The following is a 23,803-nucleotide window of genomic DNA, read 5'->3' as shown; positions in this document are numbered from 1 at the left end:
TCATTTAACACATTGCATTGGTTATGATTTATTTGCAAGACATAATCCTTCCAGTGGCAAACTTCCTTGTACGTTTTATTGTGTGTTATTATTTTAATGTGAGTGTTGTTTGGGCATGTAGGGCTGTCTAAAAACTATTCCAGAGGAAATAGGTGATCCATTTTGGATCATTGTGTCATAGAACAGAAGGCGATCTTGTCTATCATGTATATGCAACCTGACCATGGGAGCAGCTGGCCTGGTCCCATGGGCCCACCTTTCCCCATTTCTTCTTTTTTCCTCTCTCATTATTTCCAACGAATTTGACTTTGATTCACCAAATTTCCTTTGCTGTGGTGTTGCATTGTTTATTTCTCTTTCTTTTTCTTCCATTGGTTAAGGAGATACAATTATGTATACCCCGTGATTACTATATGTTATCAGTACTGAGTTCTGGCAGTTAATGGCTCAGTAACAATACAGTCTAAATGGTGAGGTGAATATAAGTCAAGTTCATTGCACCTCTCCCTGTGCTCCCCCCCCCCCCCGCAACCTAACCCAACCTTCTGAAATGCATCACTTCCCCTGTTTCTGAATTAATGATTTTGACCTTTCCTTTTTTTTTAAATTTCTACAAGGGATGCATGCTGTTGGTTAGGCTAGTGTTTATTGTCTGTCCTTCAATCCCTTGATTATTGGGCTGATCTTTACAATTGTTTTTGAACAAGTGCAAAATGGTTGTAATTCTCCAGTCCTCCAACACAACCCTTGAGTCCAGGGAAGATTGAAAGATTATTGACAGTGTTTTCATAGTTTTCACTCGCACTCACTCCTTGGATGCATCTCATCTGGTCCTGTTGCTTATCATCTTTTAAGTATTTATTGCCAACTTATCCGATATCACCACCTTATTAGTTTTAAACCCTTCCAGTGACTGAGTTTCCTCCCGTGTCACCATGGCTTAGGCAGCATCCACCTCATGGTAAAGACGGATGCAAAGTGTTCATTTAGCATCTCTGCTATTCCTCATGCTTCGACCTATTTTTGGTCCCACTACCTTTTTACCATCTTTATTTTACTATAACGTGCCTGAGATTCCCGAATATGTGAGATGCCAGTTTTTCCTCCTAATTCCTCTTCTCTTATTTGCCTTCTCACCTCACTTCTGATCCTTCTATATTCAGTTTGGCTCTCAACTGTGCTTTGTACTTGACACCTGTCATAAACAAACATTCCCACCTCCTTGACCTGTCCGTCTTCCCTGGAAATCTCACCCATCCCTTCCTCCCACCTCAAGCCGCACCTCCATTTCCTACCTACTAACCTCATCCCACCTCCTTGACCTGTCCGTCTTCCCTGGACTGACCTATCCCCTCCCTACCTCCCCACCTATACTCTCCTTTCCACCTATCTTTTTTTCTCTCCATCTTCGGTCCGCCTCCCCCTCTCTCCCTACTTATTCCAGAACCCTCACCCCATCCCCCTCTCTGATGAAGGGTCTAGGCCCAAAACATCAGCTTTTGTGCTCCTGAGATGCTGCTGGGCCTGCTGTGTTCATCCAGCCTCACATTTGATTATCTATAAACAAACATTTTCTTCTTTAATTTAATTTCAATCTCTATCGTCGTTTAGAGAGCTCTCAATTTGTTTGCCCTACATTTGCATTTTGAGGGAATGTACCTTGACTGTACCAAATCCTTCTTCATCCTGAAACCAGCCCATTGATTTACTGCTATGTTAGTTACCAGCCTTTGGTCCCAGTTCTGTCCTTGACCCATTGAAGATGACTGTCTGCCTGGTGAATATTCTTACACTGGATTGCTCATTGTCCTTTGCACCATGCTCCTAAACATTTATGATACAATGATCACTGCTATCTCACTAGCTACTCAGCCTTCCTCATTCCAAAGAATTGGCTCGAGCAGTGCTTCGTTTTTTTTGTTGGACTGGATATATATTACTGCAGGAACACTTGCCCCTACCCTATATGTTATTCCTATCCCAGTTGATATTTGTGTAATTAACATCCCCACTATAGCATTGCACCTCTGTGAGGGGAGCCTTACTTAATATTTTCTGGAAGCCAATGCTGTCATGTCTATAGACATTTAATTACATCCACTTAAAAAAAAATTGGATTTATTAGACATGACCTACTCTACTTGGATGCATGCTGGCAATACCTTGAATTTCTCAAAGTGCTCAGTCACCCCTTTCTGAATTTTGTATTCCATAATTGTCTAGCAACTGTTATGGGAAAATGGGCTTATATTTTCCTTATTTCTCGCTTCCTTAAATATCAGGGTTACATTTACAATTTTCCAAATCAAAGGAATAATGCCTGAATCAGTGAAGTATTTTTCCTGTGTGATTTTTTTTTTTGCTTGACACAAATTGGTGAGTTCCAACCCTGTCCTTAATTGTTATTTTCCTTGGAATGTCGGCTGTACTATCATCTACTAATATTGTGAAGATTTGACATCAATTATTTATTTAAGAAATTGGCTATTTCTTTATTTTTGTTTCCGCCATCATCGACTTACATTTTTAAAGGGCTGACATTACAAATGACAGTTGCTTTTCATCTAACATAATAAGAGAAAACAATTTGGAATAACAAGCACCAAAACAGCCAAAGACACTCGGAATACTGGCCATAAGTGAATAGGTAGGATAATTAGTTGATTCTTCCAGGCATAATTTGATTTTAAAAATGTGTTTAGAAAATTTGTTTTGGTTTTTATATTTATATCACCATAAAGCAGATTCCACATTAGGGAGAAGGAGTGGTGTGAGATTTTTGGTGAATGGGAAATTAGGGCTGTATTTGCCTAATCTCTGGATAGCAAGATCGCCATTTTGAACTGAAATAAACAACTTCACTCAGGCGATTGTGAAGTTTTGGATCCTTTACCCCAAGGAGCTATTGAAGCTCAGTCGGTTATCACATTCAGAGCTGAGTGTGATGTAGATCTTTGGATGATAAGCAAATCAAGTATAATGGAGATTGAATTGGAAAGTTGAGCTGAGGCCATGATTTTGCAAGAAGGCGAAGCAGGCTGTGGGGGCATTGGACCTAGTGTTGCTTCTGATTCCTTTCTGTTGCAGTCAGAAGGGTATCTTTATTGTTCTTATCAAGCTGCTTCTTGTTTATCCTTCTTCCTGTTTCTCTAACTTCCTCTTCACTTTCATCGTTTATTTGATAATAATGGCTGTGCTCCCATTGTGACAAAAACAACAAATTATTGAAAGAGCTCTGCAGACCTGTGAGTAACATCGATGGTGGGTAAGTTGTTTGAGGTGACTCTGAAAGGTAGAATTTACATACATTTGGAGAGGGAAGGATTCATTAGGGATAGTCAGCATGGTTTTTTGCAATGGAAATCATGTCTCAACAAATTTTATTGAGCTCTTTAATGAAGTAAAAAAAATTGATGAGAGTAGGGCAGTAGACATTGTTTACTTGGACTTCAGTAAAGCCTTTGACAAGGTTCTACATGGTAGTCTAATTAGTAAAGTTAGATCATATGGGATTCAGGGTGAGCTTGCCAATTGGATACAAAATTGCCTTGACATTTAGAGACAGAGGGTGTTGATGGAGGGTTGTTTTTTCAGACCGGAGGCCTGTGACCGGCGGTGTTCCATAGGAATTAGTGCGGGGTCCATTTTTGTTTGTCATTCATATAAATGATTTGGATGAGAATATATGAGGCATTATTAGTAAGTTTGCAGATGACACCAAAATTGGCGGTATAGAAGTATAGCGTTGAAGAAGGTTATCAAAGATTAAAAGAGATCTTGATTAAATGGGTCAGTTGATAAGGAGTGGTAGATGGAGTTCAATTTGGATAAATGTGAGATATTGTATCTTGGTTAAAAAAAGGGCAGGACTTATACAGTTAATGGTCGAGCCTTGGGTACTGTTGTAGAGCAGAGAGACCTAGGGGTTCAGTACATAATTCTTTGAAATTTGCATCACAGATAGACAGGGTGGTTAAGAAGGCATTTAGCACGTTTACTTTCGTTGCTGAAATGTTTGAGTAGCGGAGTTGGGACTTTATGCTAAGGTTGTACAGGACATTGGTGAGTGCTGTGTACAGTTCTGGTTGCCCTGTTGTAGAAAGGATATTATTAACCAGAAGAGAGTTCAGAAAAGATTTTCCAGCATTTGGCTGGGAATGGAAGTTTTGAGTTGCAAAAATAGACTGGAAAGACGGGAGCTTTTTTTCTGGAGAGCGTAGGAAGTTGATGGTGACCTTTTATTGAAGTTTATGAGGTGCATAGATAAGGTGAATGACAAGGGTCTTTTCTATAGGGTGTGGGTGTTCAAACCTGGGGGCATATTTTTAAGGTGAGAGGAGAAACATTTAAAAAGGACATGAGGAGCAACTTTTTGTTTTACACAGAATAGTTCATGCGTGGAGTGAACTGCCAGAGAAAGTGGTGGATACAGGTATAGCTACAATGTTTAAAAGACATTTGGATAAGTTCAGGAATAGGAAAGGCCTAGAGGGATATGGGCCAAGTGCAGACAAATGAGACTGGTTTAGTTGGGAAAATGGACGGGTGGGACTATGCTGTTATGTCTGTATGTTTCTGAGTATATCCAGGCCCCTTCAGCGTATTTGAGGCACCAGAAGAATTGTTTCCATCCACTAGTGGCCTGCTGTAGCATGTTTTGTGTTTCAAACACTTATGCCCTCATTAAAGTGGCTTCAGGAGTGCTAGCACCAGAAGTGTCTGTGCGCATGTCACAACCCCAACTTTTGGTGGATTAAAGACCTTATGCTGAAGTATTGTGAACTCTAGAACTGTATTTCACAGCCTTTATTCTGAATCAAAATAAGTAATCTTTTTTCCCAAAAAATATTTCCAACCAGGGCTTTCTAAAATTTCGCCTCCTGTGAACCTATCTGTAACATCTTATGATTTCCATACTGTCTTAAAATGGGATGTCGTTGATACATCTAGAAACTCGTGGTTTAATGTTGAAATCAAAAATTACAGGTAAGTTTTGTTTTGTTTTACTTTTTGTATATTTTAATTCAAATAATAATAGTATATATTACAAGAAAACAAAATTCTGTTTTACAGCATTTCACATTGGAGACCTTTCTTGCCTTGTTTAAATGTTTCAACACACCATTGTGATCTCAGTGATGGTTTCGTACCCGATGATGATACTCTGGGCTATTATGCCAGAGTTAATATGGTTACAGAATCACAGAAGTCAGACTTTGTTTCCACTAATCGTTTCATATTTAAATTAAATGGTAAGCCGGAATTTAAAGGAATTAACTTAATTTTTATGTCTTTAACTTTAATGTGTAGAACATGCAGTGTGTGGCCTTCTTTTGAGATAATGGCTGCAACATATAGGCCATTGAGCAAAATGTCTTTTGTAAGCTCCGAATCACAGTAATGAAATTTAACTCAATCCAAGAAGGTTTGAATGGTTTGAAAACAAAATATCTATTTCAATGAGTTGTTCTTAAATTTCTGTGGTATTGCCTACAGTGTTCTATAAAAAGTGACCCAATACAGCAGTCCCTCATCTAGCACACTTAATGTGACATGGCAAAATGAAAATCTATAAGAAAAGATAGCTGTTAGATTCCTCACGTGTTTTTTTTAATATCAAAAATCAGTTGGAAATATATAAACATGACTGGCCCAAATATCCTCTAAGCCATAAAAACTCACTAACTCTATTATGAACAATACGGCAAAGTAGGCAGCACGGTGGCTAAGTGGTTAGCAATGCTGGCTCACAGCATCTGGGGTTGAATCTACCCCTCGGCAACTGCTTGTGTGGAGTTTGCACATTCTTCCTGTGTCAGCATGGGTTTCCATCAGATACTCTGGTTTCCTCCCACAGTCCAAAGATATACAGATTATGTGGATTGGCCATGCTATATTGTCCCTTAGTGTCCGAGGATGTGTAAGCTAGTGGGTTGGCCATGAAAATGTGGGGTTACAAGGATAAAGTGGGGCTGGGTTTAGGTTTTTCTGAAGAAGGGTCTTGACCCAAAGTGTCAAGCTTTCCTGCTCCTCTGCTGCTTGGCCCGCTGTGTTCATCCAGCTTCACACCGTGCTATCTCAGATTCTCCAGCATCGGCAGTTCCTACTATCTCTGGGTTTAGATGGGATGCTCTGCAGAAGGTCAGTGTGGACTCAATGGGCTGTATAGCTTCTTGCTGTACTGCAGAGTTATACGAATATTAAGTTCATACATTCTGGATTACTCGCCATATCCTACTCCCAACTCTGCCCCATCCCACCCTTTACAGCATGCCATCTCTTTTGCATCTACCTTCTGCAGCTTTTCCCTCACCAGATCGGCCCATCCACAAATCCCCTCTGAGTTAGGGATGCAGCAAGCGAAAGTTCGATGGATAGAAGAGGCTGTGGAACAAAAGCATTGTGGAACAAAGCAGTGAGAGGGAGGGTGAGGGACGGAAGTGGCAAGACGGAGGATAGGGAAGGTAGTTCTCCCATATTATCCTGAGGAACTCCTGCCTGACTGTCCTGGGACTGAGTTGATTAACCTCCGGCAACTGCAGTCATCTTCCTTTTGTGTTAGTTATGACTCCTGTCATAAAAGTAATCTTTGCTGTTTAATATTAAATATTTCATGAGGGAGTTATGATATGTTCACAACTTGTAATTTTGATGTCTTATATAGCCACTTTAGGTCCGCCTGATGTAAAGCTTAGAGCTGATAACAATCATATAATTGTGGAAGTAAATTATACTCTTCCCAACTCCATAGTAAAAAGGAACGCAAAGATTTTGAAAACATTATTGTACAATATTTGGTACTGGCATCCTGAAAAACCAAAACTGGTAAGTTTTTCAAGTTTGTCTCCAATAATGCTACAAAAAAATAAGATTTTCTTTTGAGAAATGTTCTTCTGTTTTTGGATAGGTGTTTACAGTAAAATGACCTGTTAGGGAAGAAAACCTGCTGATTTAACTTAGCATGGTCTGTACATCCTACACCAATGTGATTGACTTAGACGTCTTTTGAATTGGCCAAGTGAGCAACGTGAAGAATAGCATAAATCTGTTTGCAGTGCTGGAATAAATGTTGAATTTTGCAGAAATCTTCAGGTTATGTTTTAAAAACATGTTGAATTGTAGAAGCTGATATTAAATATTGATAACTTTTCTTTAATTACCTAGTTTAGAAGTCATGTAGCTGTAGACTATTTTGCTCTGTCTTCCTCTGCTGTATATTTACTGATGGAATTCTTTTTTATTTGATGTGGAAATTCTGTCAATAAAATAAATTACTTCTATACATATATTTCCCCATTAACATTCATCACTGCCTCATTTTATCAGTGCAAATTATATGGTAGCCTAAATCTAGTGTTATGATGCTAGATTAAAAGCCCACAAGGTCATCAATTGAAGTATCATTATGCAAGCTTTGAAATCGAATCCAGTAATGCACAGACAGAATATTAACAAGACTGCAAAACTGTTGTAAAATCCCAATTGTTCTCCAATGTCCTACATGTTTTTGCAACCATACATATTATTGATCATGTTTAATTTTGTTTTTGAAATCACTGAAGTTGCCATCACAAGCATTTAAATGTTGCTCCCAAAGTGGTAAAAAGCAGCCCCACAAAGTATCCACTCAGAAGCTTGACATAGTCAAGTTATTAATGTTGTCGCAGAGCCGTGGTACTCTTACTGTGATTTCAAGTTCCACATAATCTGAGGTGACGCATCAGTGCAGTGCTAAGGGAATTCAGCCTTTCTGCTGAAATATTAAACTCAACTTTGCTTTTAATGTGGATATATGAGTGTTGGTCTTTCATGACCTTTTAAACATTGCTAGAGCCACATAGAATACAATTGATGTCACACCAAGAAACATATTTGTATTACACTGGCATTTCTGACTAATAGCTTCATACATGTTAACACTAGCCTGTCTAATCATGCAATTCAATTGTTACAGGTAGATAGCATTTGCAACAGCAAGAAGACACTACACCAAATTCAAATACCAACTGGAGTTACTTGTGTATCTGCAGAAGTATATCTGCAAGACTTAAACCTGAAAGGAAATAGATCTCAAGAAACATGTTTGCAAATTCATCCAATCAATGTGTCAGGTAATATGACTGCACGGTTTGGATTTTAAATGGTTGCTGAAATTCAAAAGAAATGCAATCTGAACAGATATTACTATTCTATAGCACAGTGCATTGCAAATGCTAAGTCTGAATTTAGGATTTGATGCACCTGTCAGACCTCGGCAAAATAAATTGCTGTACTGAATATCCCATATCAATTAGTTCTGTTACGTACTGCTGGAACTTTTATCAGTGCTCAAGAAGTTGGCCATGTTTCTTCTATCAACTTTAGTAAGGTTGCTACTGAGCTATGACATTTTAATAATCCATTTAAAAGTTAGTGCTTCTTGCTGGAGTGATATTTCTGCAAAAAGCAAGGCCTAACCTCCTAACTTCCAGGTCAGAGAACTTCTCCAAAGATGCAGATTGATTATTAACATATGCTAATCAATCAGTTAAAATAATATTTTTAGATTAGATTCTCTACTGTGTGGAAACAGGACCTTCGGCCCAACAAGTCCTCACCGCCCCTTGCAGCATCCCACTCAGACCCATCCCCCTATAACCCACACACCCCTGAACACTACGGGCAATTTAGCATGGCCGATCCATCTAGCCTGCACATCTTTGGACTGTGGGAGGAAACCGGAGCACCCGGAGGAAACCCACGCAGACACAGGGAGAATATGCAAACGCTGCACAGACAGTCACCCAAGGCTGGAATTGAACCTGGGTCCCTTGCGCCGTGAGGCTGCAGTGCTAACCACTGAGCCACCGTGCCACCCTAATATATTGGTTGTCTTTTGCCGTATGTTTAATGGTGCATCCATGAGTTGCCTGAGCTTTCAGAAACTTGCCTGAGAAGCTCATGTCTTCCTATGGACTGAACTTTAACACGTGTCGTGTATCCTCAGCTGCTTTTTTACCTTCTGTGTAAGGATTTCTCCACATCATGTCTACTGAGAAGTTACTTTCTCTGTCATATCAGGTGGGGTGTCCCTTGGTTGCCTATATTGGACTTCACTGAAGCCAATTTTGTATCCAGTTGACGACTAAATTTCTTTGACAAATCCAAACCAACTATTACTGATTTATCAATCTATTCTTCATCCACAAAGTGGTGGAAGGGATCATCAATAGTGCTATAAAGTGACAAATGCATATGACTAACCTGGCCTCTGATGTCCAGTTTGGGATCTACCAGCCCCATTTAGCTCCTGACTTCATTACAGCCTAAGTCCAAACATTGACAAAAGAGCTAAATTCCAGAGATGAGTTGTGAGCTATTGCTGTTGATGTCCAGGCTGTATTTGACCGAGGTAAGGAATGGGAATCAGCGGGAAGACTGTTCGTTGGTTAGAGTCATGCCTAGTACAAAGGAGATGATGATGGTTTTTGGACATCGGTCATCTCAGTTTCAGGATATCTCTGCAGGCGCTCCTCAAAGTAGCATTTTACACTCAACCATTTTCATTCACTGCTTCACCAGTGGCCTTTCTCTCTTATAAGATCATTAGTGGGGATGTTTTCAGAAGGCTCAGTATTCAGCACCATTCCTGATTCCTCAGATAATAAAGCAGTCCATGTCTAAATGGAGCAAGATGTGGGCAACATCCAGGATTGGACTCGTGTGGCACATGACATTTGCACAGCTCAAGTGCTAGGCAATGACCAAGAAGAGAGAATCTCACCAACTGTCTTGACATTCAATAGTACTACTGCCACTGAATCTTTCACTATTGACCTCCTGGGAGTTACCATTGAGCAGAAACTGAATTAGACTGTCTTTTAAATACAGTGTCTCCAAGAGCAGGACAGAGGCTGGGAATGCTGCAAAGAATTATTGACCTCCTGATTCCCCAGAGCCAGTCAAAGGACAAGACCTGAGTGTGACAGGATACATTGTGCTTGCCTGAATGGGTGCAGTGCCAACAATATTCAAGGAGCTTGACACTATCCAGAAGAAAGCAGTCCACTTTATTTGGCTCCATATCCACATATACTCACTCCCTCCACTACCAACATTGAGGAGCATCTTCCAAGCCATGACCTGTACCATCCAAGTAGGAAAAAAGTAGCCAGTGCGTGCTTACAGCAGCACCTGCACATTCTTCTCGAGACCTCACACCATCCTCACTTGGAAATATGTTCCTTTGCTGTCACTGAGTCAAAATCCTGGAATTTCTTACCTAACAGTACTACACATGCTCCAATATCCCAAGGACTGCAACAATTCAAGAGGCAACTCACGTCCACCTTCTGGAGGGCAATTAGGGATTTTCAATCAATGTTGGCCTAGTTAGAAGGAGGGAGGAGGAAAAAAAAAGTAATTCTTTGTGGTTAGTTTGAGGTTTGTCGTTAAGGAAATGTTAAAGTATTGTAAAGGATATACTAGCAGAGCATTTGGATGTGTATAGTTTAATTGGGCAGTGTTAATATGGTTTCATAAAGGGGAAATCATGCCCATCAAAGTTATTAGAGTTCTTTGAGGTGGTAATAAGCTGGAAAAAAAAACAGAGGAAACAAGTAGATGAAATATATTTTGAATTTCCAAAACGTGTTCACCAGCTACTTACCCTTGGCTACTTTATAAGAGCCCACGATGTTAGGGGTCTCCTGTTAGCGTGGATGGAGGATTGGCTAATGAATAGAAGACAGTGAGTGGGGGGATTTTCAGGACAACAGGTTGTAACTAGCAGTGCTTCAGCCCCAGTTATTTGCAATATATATTAATGACAACTGGGGAAAGTGAATGTACTCTTAGCAAATTTGCAGAGTACACAACAAAAATGTGGGAAAGCAAGTGGTGAGGACCGATACAAAGCACCTGTGAAGGGATATAGATAAGTGATTAGGCAAACAAACTGACACATGAATATAATATGACACTGTGTACTTTGGCAAGGACAATGACAAACTGATAAAGAAGGTCTAAGCTCATGGGATCCAGGGCAACTGGAAGGTTGGCCAAGTTAGGTATGGCCCAGTGTCTCGGTGGTTAGCACTGCTGCCTCATAGTGCCAGGCACCCGAGTTCGATTCCACCCTTGGGCAACTGTCTGTGTGGAGTTTACACATTCTCCCCGTGTCAGCGTGGGTTTCCTCCGGGTGCTCTTGTTTTTCGTCCCACAGTCCAGAGATATGCAGGCAAGGTGGACTGGCCATGCTAAATTGCCTGTAGTGTTCAGGGATGTGTAGATTAGGTGGGTTATGGGGAGCATGGTTCTGGATGGGGTGGTCTGAGGGTCAGTGTAGACTTGTTGGGCCGAAGGGCCTCTTTCCACACTGTAGGGATTCAATCTATCTATTTATGTATTGAAACCACAATTGACTTAGCGACAATGGTAGAAGGCTGTTTGTGTGACTGGAGCCTGGTGTGCAGTGGCATACCACAGGGATCAGTGCTGGGTCCTTTATTATTTGTTTGGATAATCTTGGTTGTTTTCTTAGGAGCAGAGAAGGTCAAGGAGAACCTGATAGAGGTGTATAAGATTGAGGAGCATAGACAGGTTGAGAAGAAAGCAATGTGTCCTCTAATTGTTGGGTCTATGACAAGGGGCCATAATTTTAGAGTGAAAGGCAGGAGGTTTAGAGGCAATTTGAGGATGGTGGGGGGCTGGAAGGATAATAGACATGGGGAAACCTCAACCTTTAAAAAGCGCTCAGATGAGCACTTGAATATCATAATATTCAAGGCTGCGGGCCTCGTGTGGGAAAGTGGCAGGGGCATAGATGGTGTATTTTTGGCAGTAGAGATTCAATGACTAGAGGACTTAATCTCAAAGTAAGGGTATCCTTGCTTTGACTGAAATGCGGAGGAATTTCTTATCTGAAGGTAGTGAATCTGTGGAATTAATCATCACAGAGGGCAGTTGAGGCTGGATCATTTACATATGGTTAAGATTGAGAGAGACGGGTTTTTAATCCATGTGGGAATCGAGGGTTATTTGGAAAAGTCAGGAAAGTAGAGCTGAGGATTACCAGATCCGCTATAATCTCATTGAGACTCAATGGATTGAATGGCTTACTTCTACTCCTATACAAAATAAAAATCAAAAGAACTGCAGATACTGTAAATCAGGAACAAAAACAGAAGTTGTTGGAAAAGCTCAGCAGGTCTGGCAGCATCTGTGAAGAAAAAAAATCAGAGTTGATGTTTCGGGTCCGGTGACCCTTCCTCAGAATTTCTACTCCGATGACTTAGTGGTTGTATTAAGCCAGTCATAATTGTGCCACCAACTTTTGCCCCTGCAATTTTCTTTTAGCTAATCACTCCATTACCTTTTAAAACCGTCGTCCCATCAGCTCCTAATAGGCATCCAGCACACCACAGAAATTTGGGTTGCGTCAGTTCCAGGATGTTGGAATTGTAGCAAAAGGGTCAGCTTTACATGAATGTACAAGTGGGAAGAGGAACTAGTGAGGTAAAGACAGTGCTGGTAAAGAAGATTTGAGAAATTAAAGTGAACCAATGAGGGAGTCTCAGAAAGTGGGCTGGCTGTATGCAATAGACTTGAAAGGAGTAATGCCATTAACATGCAGTGACGGTCAGCTTCCAGGGCCAGTGCAGGGGTCTTTGACTGAAACGTACTCTACGGCAAACCTCACCTAGTTGTGTGTGGGGCTGTGTCCCAAAAGCTGCTGGCTGGTATTGGGACGATTTGCATTTGTACTTTGATGAGAGCTGCCCCAGATATTTGCTTCTCAAAGGATGTGGAAGATGACTGAGGGGCAGCGAAGCCTAGGCAGCAGCACTTTCATGAGCCACAGGCAAAGCGAATGAGCACCTTAAACTCTCGTTGCACACTGGTGCGCAAGGTCCACTTAAGAAAGCAGGAAAACATAAGAAATAGGAGCAGGAATAGGCCATTCAGCCCCTCAAGCCTGCCCTGCCTTTGAACAAGTTTGTGACTGGCAACAGCTCCTTGGGGTACTCAACTTGCTGATATTTCAAAAATCTATCTACCTCCTCTTAAAATACTTTGTGATCAAGCCTCCACAACTATGTGGTAGAGAATTCCAGACATTCACTACTCTCTAAGAAGAGATTCCTTTTTGTCTCTGCTTCAACTAACAGCCACAGAATAAGGGAACAGTGCTTTCTGGTTTGCCATTTCCCCACTAGTGGAATCATCTTTTCAATATTCGCCCTATCAAGCCCCCGCTCAGAATCTCTTACGTTTCAATAAGATCAGCCGTCATTCTTCTAAACGCTAATGAATAAAGGCCTAGTCTGTTTGACCACCCTTGATACACCAACACCTCACCCCTGGAATCAGCCAAGTGAATCACTTGAATAACCTCCAAGGCCAGTTCATCCTTTCTTGAATACAGTAACCCAAACCCTAGAAAAATTCCAGGTGTAACATCACCAGTACATCCTACAGTTGTGACAGGACTTCCCTGTTTCTGAATGCCAACCACGTACAGTATCATACAGTCCCTAAGATAGTCTTCAGCCCATTGGGTCTGCACTGACAAAAAGCTACTCTAAATCTACACCAGTCCCATTTTCCATTAATTAGCCCATAGACTTGAATGGTTTGATATTTCAAGTGCTCACCCAGGTTGTTTTTGAAAAAAAGGATTTGAGGTTTCCTAATCAGCAACCTTTGCAGGTAGTTTATTCCAGGCCCACAGCAGCCTCTGGGTGAAAGAAGTTTTCCTCAAATCCCTGCCTTTCACCTTAAAACTTTCGTTATCAACTTAAGGGGAACACTTGCTTTGTATCCACTTTGTCCATGCCCCTCAATCTTCTACACCTCAATCAGTTCCCCTCACAGACTTTTCTTTTCAAAGAAAACAAACTAAGCTTATCCAGCCTCTAGTGATAAAGGCCGTAATCACCATCTTGTTGCCTGCAAGCTAACATTTTGAGTTTCGTGCACAAGAATGCCCAAATCCCTCTCTTTTGCTTTTTTTTAATGTCTGTCAATTTAAGAATCTGAGAACTGAAGAGATTGAACCAACTGTGTGAGCACTGACTTGGAATTCCAGCAACAGTACCAGCCATGGAAATTTAAGAGACTTGTCAGCATTCCACTCTCTGAAAACAAGAAGGTTTCAATAGAGAGTTCTCAGAGGAAATCATTGCTGTACTGTAAACATTGCAAACTGGCTGCTGGAAGCGGTTCACAGTATCATGTGAACGGTGCTCGCAGGGAGAAGAGGCGAAGACTCTGAGCCTGAGGGAAAACAAAGAACTCTGCAATAAAGAACCGCTTCAGAATGAGAGAAGGCATGAAAGAATTTGAAAAGCCTATCCCACAGATTTAGCGTTGTATTGCCAAACAGCAAACCAGGCTGGGGCCAAGCTTAACAGAAGGTATTGAGCACAGCTTTCCTGGTGGTTAGGTTTAAAACCAGAGGACCATATGGATCAAAATTGCAAACTAGGTGTGGCCAAGCAGAGTGTAATGCAAACCACAACAAATGAATCAAACAAGAGCTTGTAACAGGAAGGTTAAACAATAAATGTGGAACTAGACAAGGGAAGAGGTGAGACTTCTGAGTATGCGCCTTATATAACCACATCAGCTCTGTGTTCTTTGTATCTAACTTGTGCACATGGCTTTTACTAACATATTGCCTGTAACTCAGAAGATCCTGTTAATACAACAGAGTCTAATTCCAACCTCTGAGATGAAGAAATGCAAACATAGCTGTGAATATTAATGATCAAACCAGAATAAGAATTAAGGACAGAAGACCGAGAAATGGAGCAAGGACACTTGTAGGACAAAATTCTTCAAAGGAACTACTGATGCACTGAAAACCATTTAATTAATCATACTGAAATCTCAGGCAATTGAAGCAGCAAGTTTGGAGTTGAACTGTTAGAGACTGATATTGAGCACAAATCGATACAGAATCTCTGACAATGTTGAAATGGCAGGAAATGGAGTAGACCTGTTTTTTAAAAAAAATGAATAATTAGCTTAAGCAAATGAAGCAAAACTGAATCATTAGAAGTAGCAGGAGTATGGTCTCAATCTTTCTACACTATTCGTCAGCTAATAGCTGATAATCAGCCTTTACTCAAGTTTCAGCTTCAAAAACTCTCAACGGAGGGTTTTGAATGCTCCATCATAATGAAATGTTTTTAGAAATTCAGGAAAGAAATTTCTCCTCTATCTAAAAGTGACTGATCCACTGAGAATGTACTCCAGTGACCTAGATTTACCAGCTGGGGCAACAATCTCTCAGTCAAACCCTTACAGATAATTGTATTTTATATATAAGATTGGTTTACGTTCTTCTGAACCCCAGGGAGTAAATGTGTGATTTTCTAGGCCTTGATCATTCCTGCATAATGTCATGCATAGCACAGTGCGCAATGGCCATTCTGGTGATTCTGGTTTGGCCCACTGAAAGATACCTTCAGATCTATCTTGACGTCTGGAGCATGTCGGCTGGATGCGCCTTCCTGGGGATCCAGCGAATATGTTCTGAAATATCTTGTTGTGATTAAACAACAGTGGCACACAAGCTCTGATTGTTGATAAAACCTCCTGGCAGCGCTGCAGGGTTTGATTCTCAGTTCTGTAGTCAATGATGCCCTGTATCTGTGGGGTATAACCAAGCACATCCCTCAGCACCCACTCGTCCTGACTGGCATCATTGCCGTCAGAACTGACTCTTAACATTAACGGGCTGCTTGCATTTGTGTGTCACTGAATGGGAGGCGTTGACTTTGTCTCCCTTGGTGTATAGTGAGGATCCAGAATTGAAGTGGGTGTTCGTGCTGGCTGAAAGCTACCAGTAACCTGTGGGCACTTCGTCCAGCTAGAGGCAAGTCATGTTCTGGAACATTGCTGATGTCAATCATCACCCAATGCCACAACCTGAGTCTCATGACGCAACGTTATCTATTTGCTCACAGAATATGGACATGGCTGGCTAGGCTAGTTTTTGATTGTGAACCTCTGACTGACTTGGAGAGGTTGATTGATGAGTTGCCTTTTTGAACTGCTACAGTCCTCCAGTGCAGGGAGAACCACAATAATTTAGGGGTGGGAGAGAAGTTTCAAAGTTTTGACCCAGCAACAGCGAAGGAACAGCAATATAGTTCTCAGATAGGATTGTGTCGGTCTTGGAGAGGAACTTGCAGGTCATGGTGTTTCCATGTATCTGTTGTCTTTGCCCTTCATGGGAGAAGTCACAGCATTGGAAGGTGCTGTCAGAGGGGTCTCGTTGAATTACTACAGCGAATGTTGAAAATGGTACATGCTGCTGCCTGTGTGCATTGGTGACGAAAGGAGTGAACTTTCATGGTGGACAATGCTGTGTCAGTCAAATGGGCTGCTTTGCCCTAGATGGTGTCAAACTTGTCGAGTGTTTTGGAAGCTACACTCATCCAGGCATCACACTTCTGATTTCTGCCCTGCTCATTGGGATTCACCTCTGTCAAAAACCTCGTTAACCTTCTGTGCTCTTAAAAAGAAGACATTTTCATAAATTTCCTTTCCACCCTTTATGAGGCCTTGACATACTTTCCAAAGTATAATGACCAGAGTTGTTACAGTACTCTTGCTGGGGATAACCAGCACTTTCCTCCATAAAGATTTAACATAATTTACTTCTGCAGTTTTTATTTTAAATATAAAGTCAAGGATCTCCTATGTTAAATGAAAATACTAAACATTTCCTCTGCCTACACTAGGGTAGTAATTGGACAGTGTCTGAACTCCATGTGAAATCGGCATTCATGCCTGCAATAAAGTGGGCTAAAAGATTTCTCAAATTTGAGCATTAAGCCTCATTTTAAAATTTGCAGCAAGGTGTTTGGGCTTAAGGTGCCTCCAGAGGTAGTGCACCAAGTGACCCGTTCCTTAGCCGCATCCATTTTGTAAATCCCCAGAGTAGAAGTAGAAATTGGCAATTACGGTAGAGGCCCATTAAGTGCTGTTGGGCTAGAGGCAGCACAGTAGGAGTAGAAACACTAGCTTCAGTGTACACTGTACCACTGTACTGAGTTTTTTTTTCATAAATATTACTTAACAGCCCGGGACAGATGAATGAGCTGTACACACCACTTTCAAAAATCCTCAGGGGTTGCCTAAAAACAGTGAAGATCAATGTGGTGACGACAATGCAGAAATTGATATCCACATTGTTCACATTATGATTGAACATTGGTAAAAGTCATACCAATTTCTACCCCACTTCTCCCCAGTGTCCTCTACAGACTTGTCTGAGTTCTTACGTGGAGTTCTGATTTATTAGGCAAGGGAACATGAATAAGAAAACATTGCGTCCTTTGCACATAATTTTTCAAGAATGCTTCGTTCTAAACCACCTTAACCAGAAGCTAAAAATCAACTCTAATTTATCTGAACCATCTGTAATCAAAGGACGTGACTATTTGGCTAGCAGTGAAGACCAGTTCTCCTTGAGTTATAAGTCCTTTTGGAATTTGGGAAGGGAAACCTGCAGCAACTTCAAGGGGCAGCAACAATAAAAAATGTCATATTGGCAAAGATGGAATTTTGCATGGACAGTCCTTGACTGCTTCCTAAAGTTCTGCCATGTGAAGGCAAATATCATTCACGAATAGTATGCAATATTTTGACAGATTCAATGAATTTGCCTTGGTCGCCAACCCTAAGGAATCAGAGCCACACCATTGCTCAGAATGAGGAGCTGAATTGCCCTTTGGCAGAAGAAGATGAAGAGTTTGAGGGCAACCTGACTACTGAGAATTATGCATATGATGAAGACAATGAAGATGACAATTACCAGGATTCCCAGGATAGTGAGGAGCACCACAGTGAGACGTATCCAGTGGAGGATGTGAATCCAGGTACTACAACAGATAATTTAAAGCCTGAGATTATTTCCAAGCTGCAACCAACCAGCACTGTGCCCTCCAGTGGTATGAGTAAATTGTTGAGCTATATGCTGGTCAAAGCTTGTACTCGTTTCCTGCGCAGCTTAGTCTTGTTGCCTAAACTTTATCTGTTGAAGTGACCAATCAAGGAAGAAATTCCCGTCCACGTTGTATCTAATGAAGTTAACAATGTTGCTGTTGCTGCTGATACTTATCGGTATTCCAAACAGGAGCCCTGCTGTCATGCTGTGTCGCACTCATTTGTCTTGTGCCATATGCATAAGTCGCCTGTAGCTTGTCTGTAAACTCGCTAATATCTGTAATCCAGCTAAACCTAGATGAATCCCTCATTCAACTGCCCTCTAGAAGAGACCTCTGTAGCTTTGCAGCTTTGATAATATGACATGGCTCAAGTATTGACGCTTTATTTTTTGGATAGTGCTTTTGTAAAGTTTCATTTAGCGCTTGTAATTTCACATGCCTCTTCATTTGTCTTATGCTATAAAATATCGAATACAGATGTTAAGTCTATATATCCACATTTCAAAGGCCTGTTTCCACAGATTTGTATTAGTTAAACAGGCAAGTTAGGTCCACAAGAAAATGGTTAAAATGTATCTTACGAGTTTTGCCCTTGTTACAAGTTTGACTTTTTTTAATGTTAACACATCCTTCATCTTCATGAAATTACCCTGCCTTGTTGGGCCGAAGGGCCTGTTTCCACACAGTAGGGAATCTAATCTAATCTAATCTATCTCTCTATCCTCATTCTGAATCATATCTCCCTTCATCAGTTATCATTTGTCCTAATTATACAAACATATCCACTAGTCTCAGACTCCAATTTTCACTCTAGCATCTTCTAATGTATTCTTTGTAACTACCTTTTTTGTCTTTCTTGTCTATGTGCCAATCATATTCTAAACTTCTGGATTTTATTTGATCTACCATGTTTTGTAGGTCATCTTCTAATTTTGAAGGTAGCACTGCCAGCTTCTTGCAAATTGGTGTTCTTGCCTCTGTTTTGTCCCCCAGATATACGTCCAGCCCTCCGAATAATTGTTCCGTCTATAGGTTGAATAATTTTGGCATCAGTACACAGACTGTACTTCACTCTTCACTTGAAGCATCTGTAATTGTCCTTCCTTGAGCTTGATGCTTGCTGTTTGGTCCCAAAATGGGGTCTAGGTAAATCTCAGCACAAACTTTATTTTGTTGTTACCATTACATTTCAGAAATGTATCTATTTGTTTATCAACTTAACACTCATCAAATGCTTTTTCATAGTGAAGCATGTGCAAATGTTTTTGTTTACTCCTAGATACTTTTTGAAGCTTGTTCTTTGATTAAATATTCTTTCTCTTGTTTCTACTCCAAGTCTAAATCCAAATATCTCCTTTAATTGCTGCTTCCAAAGCAATGTTACTTTTTTTTAATGATCCAAGTATCATTTTAATGACATGACTCATTTAAGCTTAGTTCTAAAATGATTGCACTTTGTATTCTTAGTTATTTAGTTGATCATGTATTTCTGTTATCATTTTGAATTGCATTTCTCCAAAAGCCTTCAGGTGTTCTGCTATTTATTCATCTGTGTCAGGAGCTTTCCTTGTATTCCTCAATTTTGAAGCATTCTTTACCTCTGATATCATAATGTTTCATCCATCATTTGCCTCTATATCTTGAGGATTCCTTCATCTTAGATCATCAAAAGTTAAATGATCTGTCCATCTTTTTGTTTCTACACCTCTTCACGTAGTATTTTATTATCTCTGCCTTGTGTGCCTCCACTAGCTTTTGTTTCATTGTTTTTTCTCCCTGTCCAAAAAAATTCATCTTCTGCTGCTTAACTTCAATTTAATTTTAATTTCTTTCCAACTCCAATATGTCATCACCTTTTCATTACACAACGTTTTTCTTTAGTCCAGCTATGCTTATTCTTCATTTGCATTCTCATTATTCTTGGTGGTTTCTTTTATTTACTCTTTCTCTCATTGCTGTTAGTATCTCATTCTTTACGACATTAAAAACCAGGAGCAGGAGTAAGTGATTCAGTCCATGCTTGAGTCTGCTCTGCCATTCAATAAGATCGTGGCTGTCCCAAGCATAGCCTCAAATTCGTATTCATAACTACCCAGATAACATCTCAACCATTTGTTTAATGATAATTTCTCTACCTCTGCCTTAAAATATTCACGGAACCTGCTTCCCTTCGCAGGAAGAGAGTTCCAAAGATCTTGATACTTTATGAGAGAGGAAAAATTTATTTTAAATGGGCAATCCCTGATTTTTAAACAGTGATCCCCTAGTTCGAGATTTCTCCATAAAGGGAAAACAACCTCTCTACATTTAACGCATACTTTTAGAATACTGTATACAATTCTGGTGTCCCTGCTATAAGAAAAAATGCTATTGAACTTGAGAGGGTGCTGAAAAGACTTACATCATATTGCTGGGACTGGAGAGTTTGAGCTATAGGGAGAGGCTGGAGAGACTGAATAGGCTGGGGCTTTTTTTCCCTGCAGCATCAGAGGTTGAGGGCTGACCTTTACAGAGGGAGGGTTAGGGTGAAGAGCTAAGGCTTTCTTTTTTTCACAGTGTGTGCAAGTCCAAAACTAGAGGGCAGAGGTTTAATGTGAGAGGGAAAGTTTTTAAAAAGGACCCAAGGGATAACTTTTTCACACAGAGGATGGTGCATGTATGGAACAAACTGACGAAGGAAATGGTGGAGACAGATACAATTACAACATTTTAAAAGCCATCTCGATGGGTATGTGAAAATGAAGCGTTTAGCGGGATTTGGGCCAAATGCTGGAAAATGGGACTAGGTCAAATTGGGATGTCTGGTCAGTGCAGACCAAAGGGTCTGTTTCTGTGCTGTATAACTCTATGACTATATCACTACCTCTCGGGGTGTTTTATATTTCAGTCAAGTCAAATCTTACTCTTCCAAACTCCAGCAGATATAAGACTAGACTATCCAACTTTCTTCAAAAGAACTACCTGTTTCAGGTATTAGAGATAATGGGAACTGCAGATGCCGGAGAATCCAAGATAACAAAGTGTGAATCTGGATGAACACAGCAGGCCAAGCAGCATCTTAGGAGCACAAAAGCTGATGTTTCGGGCCTAGACCCTTCATCAGAGAGGGGGATGGGGTGAGGGTTCTGGAATAAATAGAGAGAGAGGGGGAGGCGGACTGAAGATGGAGAGAAAAGAAGATAGGTGGAGAGGAGAGTATAGGTGGGGAGGTAGGGAGGGGATAGGTCAGTCCAGGAAAGACTGACAGGTCAAGGAGGTGGGATGATGGTAGGAAATGGAGGTGTGGCTTGGGGTGGGAGGAAGGGATGGGTGAGAGGAAGAACAGGTTAGGGAGGCAGAGACAGGCTGGGCTGGTTTTGGGATGCACTGGGGAGAGGGGATGACCTGGGCTTGACCTGTCCATCTTCCCTGGACCGACCCATCCCCTCCCCACCTCTCCACCCATCTCCCCCCTGCCACCCCTCCCCATCCTCGGTCCGTCTCCCCCTCCCTCCCCACCCACTCCAGAACCCTCACCCCATCCCCCCCCCCTCCGATGAAGGGTCCAGGCCCGAAACGCCAGCCCTTGCACTCCCGAGATGCTGCCCAGCCCGCTGTGCTCATCCAGCTTCACACTTTATTTTCTTAAATAATAGCCAAGTCAGTTTCAAATGTGTTTCGCGTTGAATCTGGTTTTACGCGAAACACATTTGAAACTGACTTGGCTATTATTTAAGATAATAAAGTGTGAAGCTGGATGAGCACAGCGGGCTGGGCAGCATCTCGGGAGCGCAAGGGCTGGCGTTTCGGGCCTGGACCCTTCTTCGGGGGGGGGATGGGGTGAGGGTTCTGGAGTGGATGGGGAGGGAAGGGGAGGCGGACCGAGGATGGAGTTGGGGGGGGGGGGGGGGTGATGGGTGGAGAGGAGGGTGTGGGTGGGGAGGTGGGGAGGGGATGGTCGGTCTAGGGAAGACGGACAGGTCAAGCCCAGCTCATCCCCTCCCCCCACTGCATCCCAAAACCAGCCCAGCCTGTCTCTGCCTCCCTAACCTGTTCTTCCTCTCACCCATCCCTTCCTCCCACCCCAAGCCGCACCTCCATTTCCTACCTACTAACCTCATCCCACCTCCTTGACCTGTCCATCTTCCCTGGACTGACCTATCCCCTCCCTACCTCCCCAACTATACTCTCCTCTCCACCTATCTTCTTTTCTCTCCATCTTCGGTCCACCAACCCCCCCCCCCCCTCCCTATTTATTCCAGAACCCTCGCCCCATCCCCCTCTCTGATGAAGGGTCTAGGCCCGAAACGTCAGCTTTTGTGCTCCTGAGATGCTGCTTGGCCTGCTGTGTTCATCCAGCTCCACACTTTGTATCCTTAAAATAGAACAAAGAACTGCAGATACTGGAAATCAGAAACAAAGCCAGAAATTTTAGGGAAAACTCAGCAGATCTGATAGTGTCTGTGCAGAGAAAGCAGAGTTGATGTTTTGGGTCCATTGACTTTTCTTTTGTGGTTCGAGAAGGTTGTTACTTATGCTGGGGATGCGGTGGGGGAAAGGGGTGAAGAGTAAACAAAAGGTGGAGACGCAGCCCAGAGAGAGAGAGAGAGAGAAAACAACTGCAGGTCAGAAAAAGCAATTGGTAAAATCTCCCCACTCCCGGCCTCATCCTATGTCCAACCCTCCCTCTCATTGTCTGCCTCCTTGACCTGACACAGCCTGTCCATCTTCTTCCCCACCTATCCACCTTACCCTTTCTGCCAACCAATCCCCACTACTCCCTACCCGCACCCAACCTTACCTTTCTCCAGCCCCACCCATCTTTCCGCCCACCTCCTTGGCCTGACACAACCTGTCCATCTTCTCTCCCACCTATCCGCCCCACCCATCCCACTGACCAATCCCCGCCACTCCTTACCTTCATTCACCTATCACCCATCCCACCTACTTTCCCCAGCCCCAACCCTCCTCTCTCTATTTATTTTCCCAGCTCTGCTCCCCCTCCCCATTTCTGAAGAAGGGTCTGACCCAAAACATCGTCTTTTCTGCTCCTGTGACACTACCAGGCCTGCTGTGTTCCTCCAGCTTCACACTGTGTTGTCCCAGCATCTGCAGTTTTTGCTATCTCCATGGGTAAAGTTCAGCCTGGGGAATCAATAGCTGCTAATGAAGACGACTAGAAGCTGACAATGGGATGGTTGTGGTAACAGTCCATCTGATAGCAAAGCCTGAGGTGTGGGGGACAGGGTAAGGACATGGGAGAAGGTGCTCAGGTGCTAAAATTATCGAACCTGATATTGAGTCCCAAAGGCTGAAGGGCATTGAAACTGAAATCTCTTACTTTTGAATGCATAAATAATCCATTTTTTTAAAGACAGTTATTCATTGTTCACTGAGATTAGAAACCCTAATCAAGTGACTCTTTATTGTTTTACCTAGCCATACTGCAAAAAAAATTCCCACTCTTTATCCATTGCCTGTAGTGAAGTTTGGAACTAACTGAAGAGCTGAGACTCTTTAGTAACCTATTAACAACTGAAACTCCCCCTGAAGTAAACCAATATTTACATTTTAGTTTGGATTACAGACAAGTTGTGGGGAGGGGACTGTTGAATACTAAATAGGAATTTTTTTGTTAAGTTATGTTCTTTAACCTCAATATGTAAATTTCACAAAAACATGCTTGCAATATATTTGCTCTTGTTCAGTTGATAACCATTTTTCACTTTTTTTGTCTTTTTAGTCCTTCCATTTGTTATTTCAGTCGTAACTATTCTTGCCATTGTCATCGTTATAATTGCAACACTGTTCATCTGTCACTTTGCTAAGAAGAAGCAAGTATTGCCCAAGGTTTTGGTGAGTTTGCAATTTTTTTCTGCTAG

At 41.7% G+C, this 23,803-nt stretch overlaps 1 protein-coding gene across 2 annotated transcripts in view; it reads left to right on the top strand.

The window, feature by feature from the left end:
- The window catches only part of LOC125452715 (interferon gamma receptor 1-like), a 39,102-nt gene that overhangs the window by 10,419 nt on the left and 4,880 nt on the right, over positions 1 to 23,803 (top strand). Inside the window, exons 2-7 of one of the 2 annotated variants that reach the window (XM_048531429.2) lie at positions 4,860 to 4,986; positions 5,074 to 5,252; positions 6,665 to 6,825; positions 7,955 to 8,111; positions 17,646 to 17,873; positions 23,665 to 23,777. In XM_048531429.2, the coding sequence (XP_048387386.1) occupies positions 4,860 to 4,986; positions 5,074 to 5,252; positions 6,665 to 6,825; positions 7,955 to 8,111; positions 17,646 to 17,873; positions 23,665 to 23,777 (965 nt within the window). The remainder of the gene's footprint in view (positions 1 to 4,859; positions 4,987 to 5,073; positions 5,253 to 6,664; positions 6,826 to 7,954; positions 8,112 to 17,645; positions 17,874 to 23,664; positions 23,778 to 23,803) is intronic. The other variant, XM_048531430.2, reaches the window with a different exon arrangement.

The sequence above is a fragment of the Stegostoma tigrinum genome, chromosome 4 (genome assembly GCF_030684315.1).
Source record: "Stegostoma tigrinum isolate sSteTig4 chromosome 4, sSteTig4.hap1, whole genome shotgun sequence".
In the NCBI taxonomy this organism is placed as follows: domain Eukaryota; kingdom Metazoa; phylum Chordata; class Chondrichthyes; order Orectolobiformes; family Stegostomatidae; genus Stegostoma; species Stegostoma tigrinum.
This window is presented reverse-complemented; position numbering and strand designations above follow the sequence as displayed.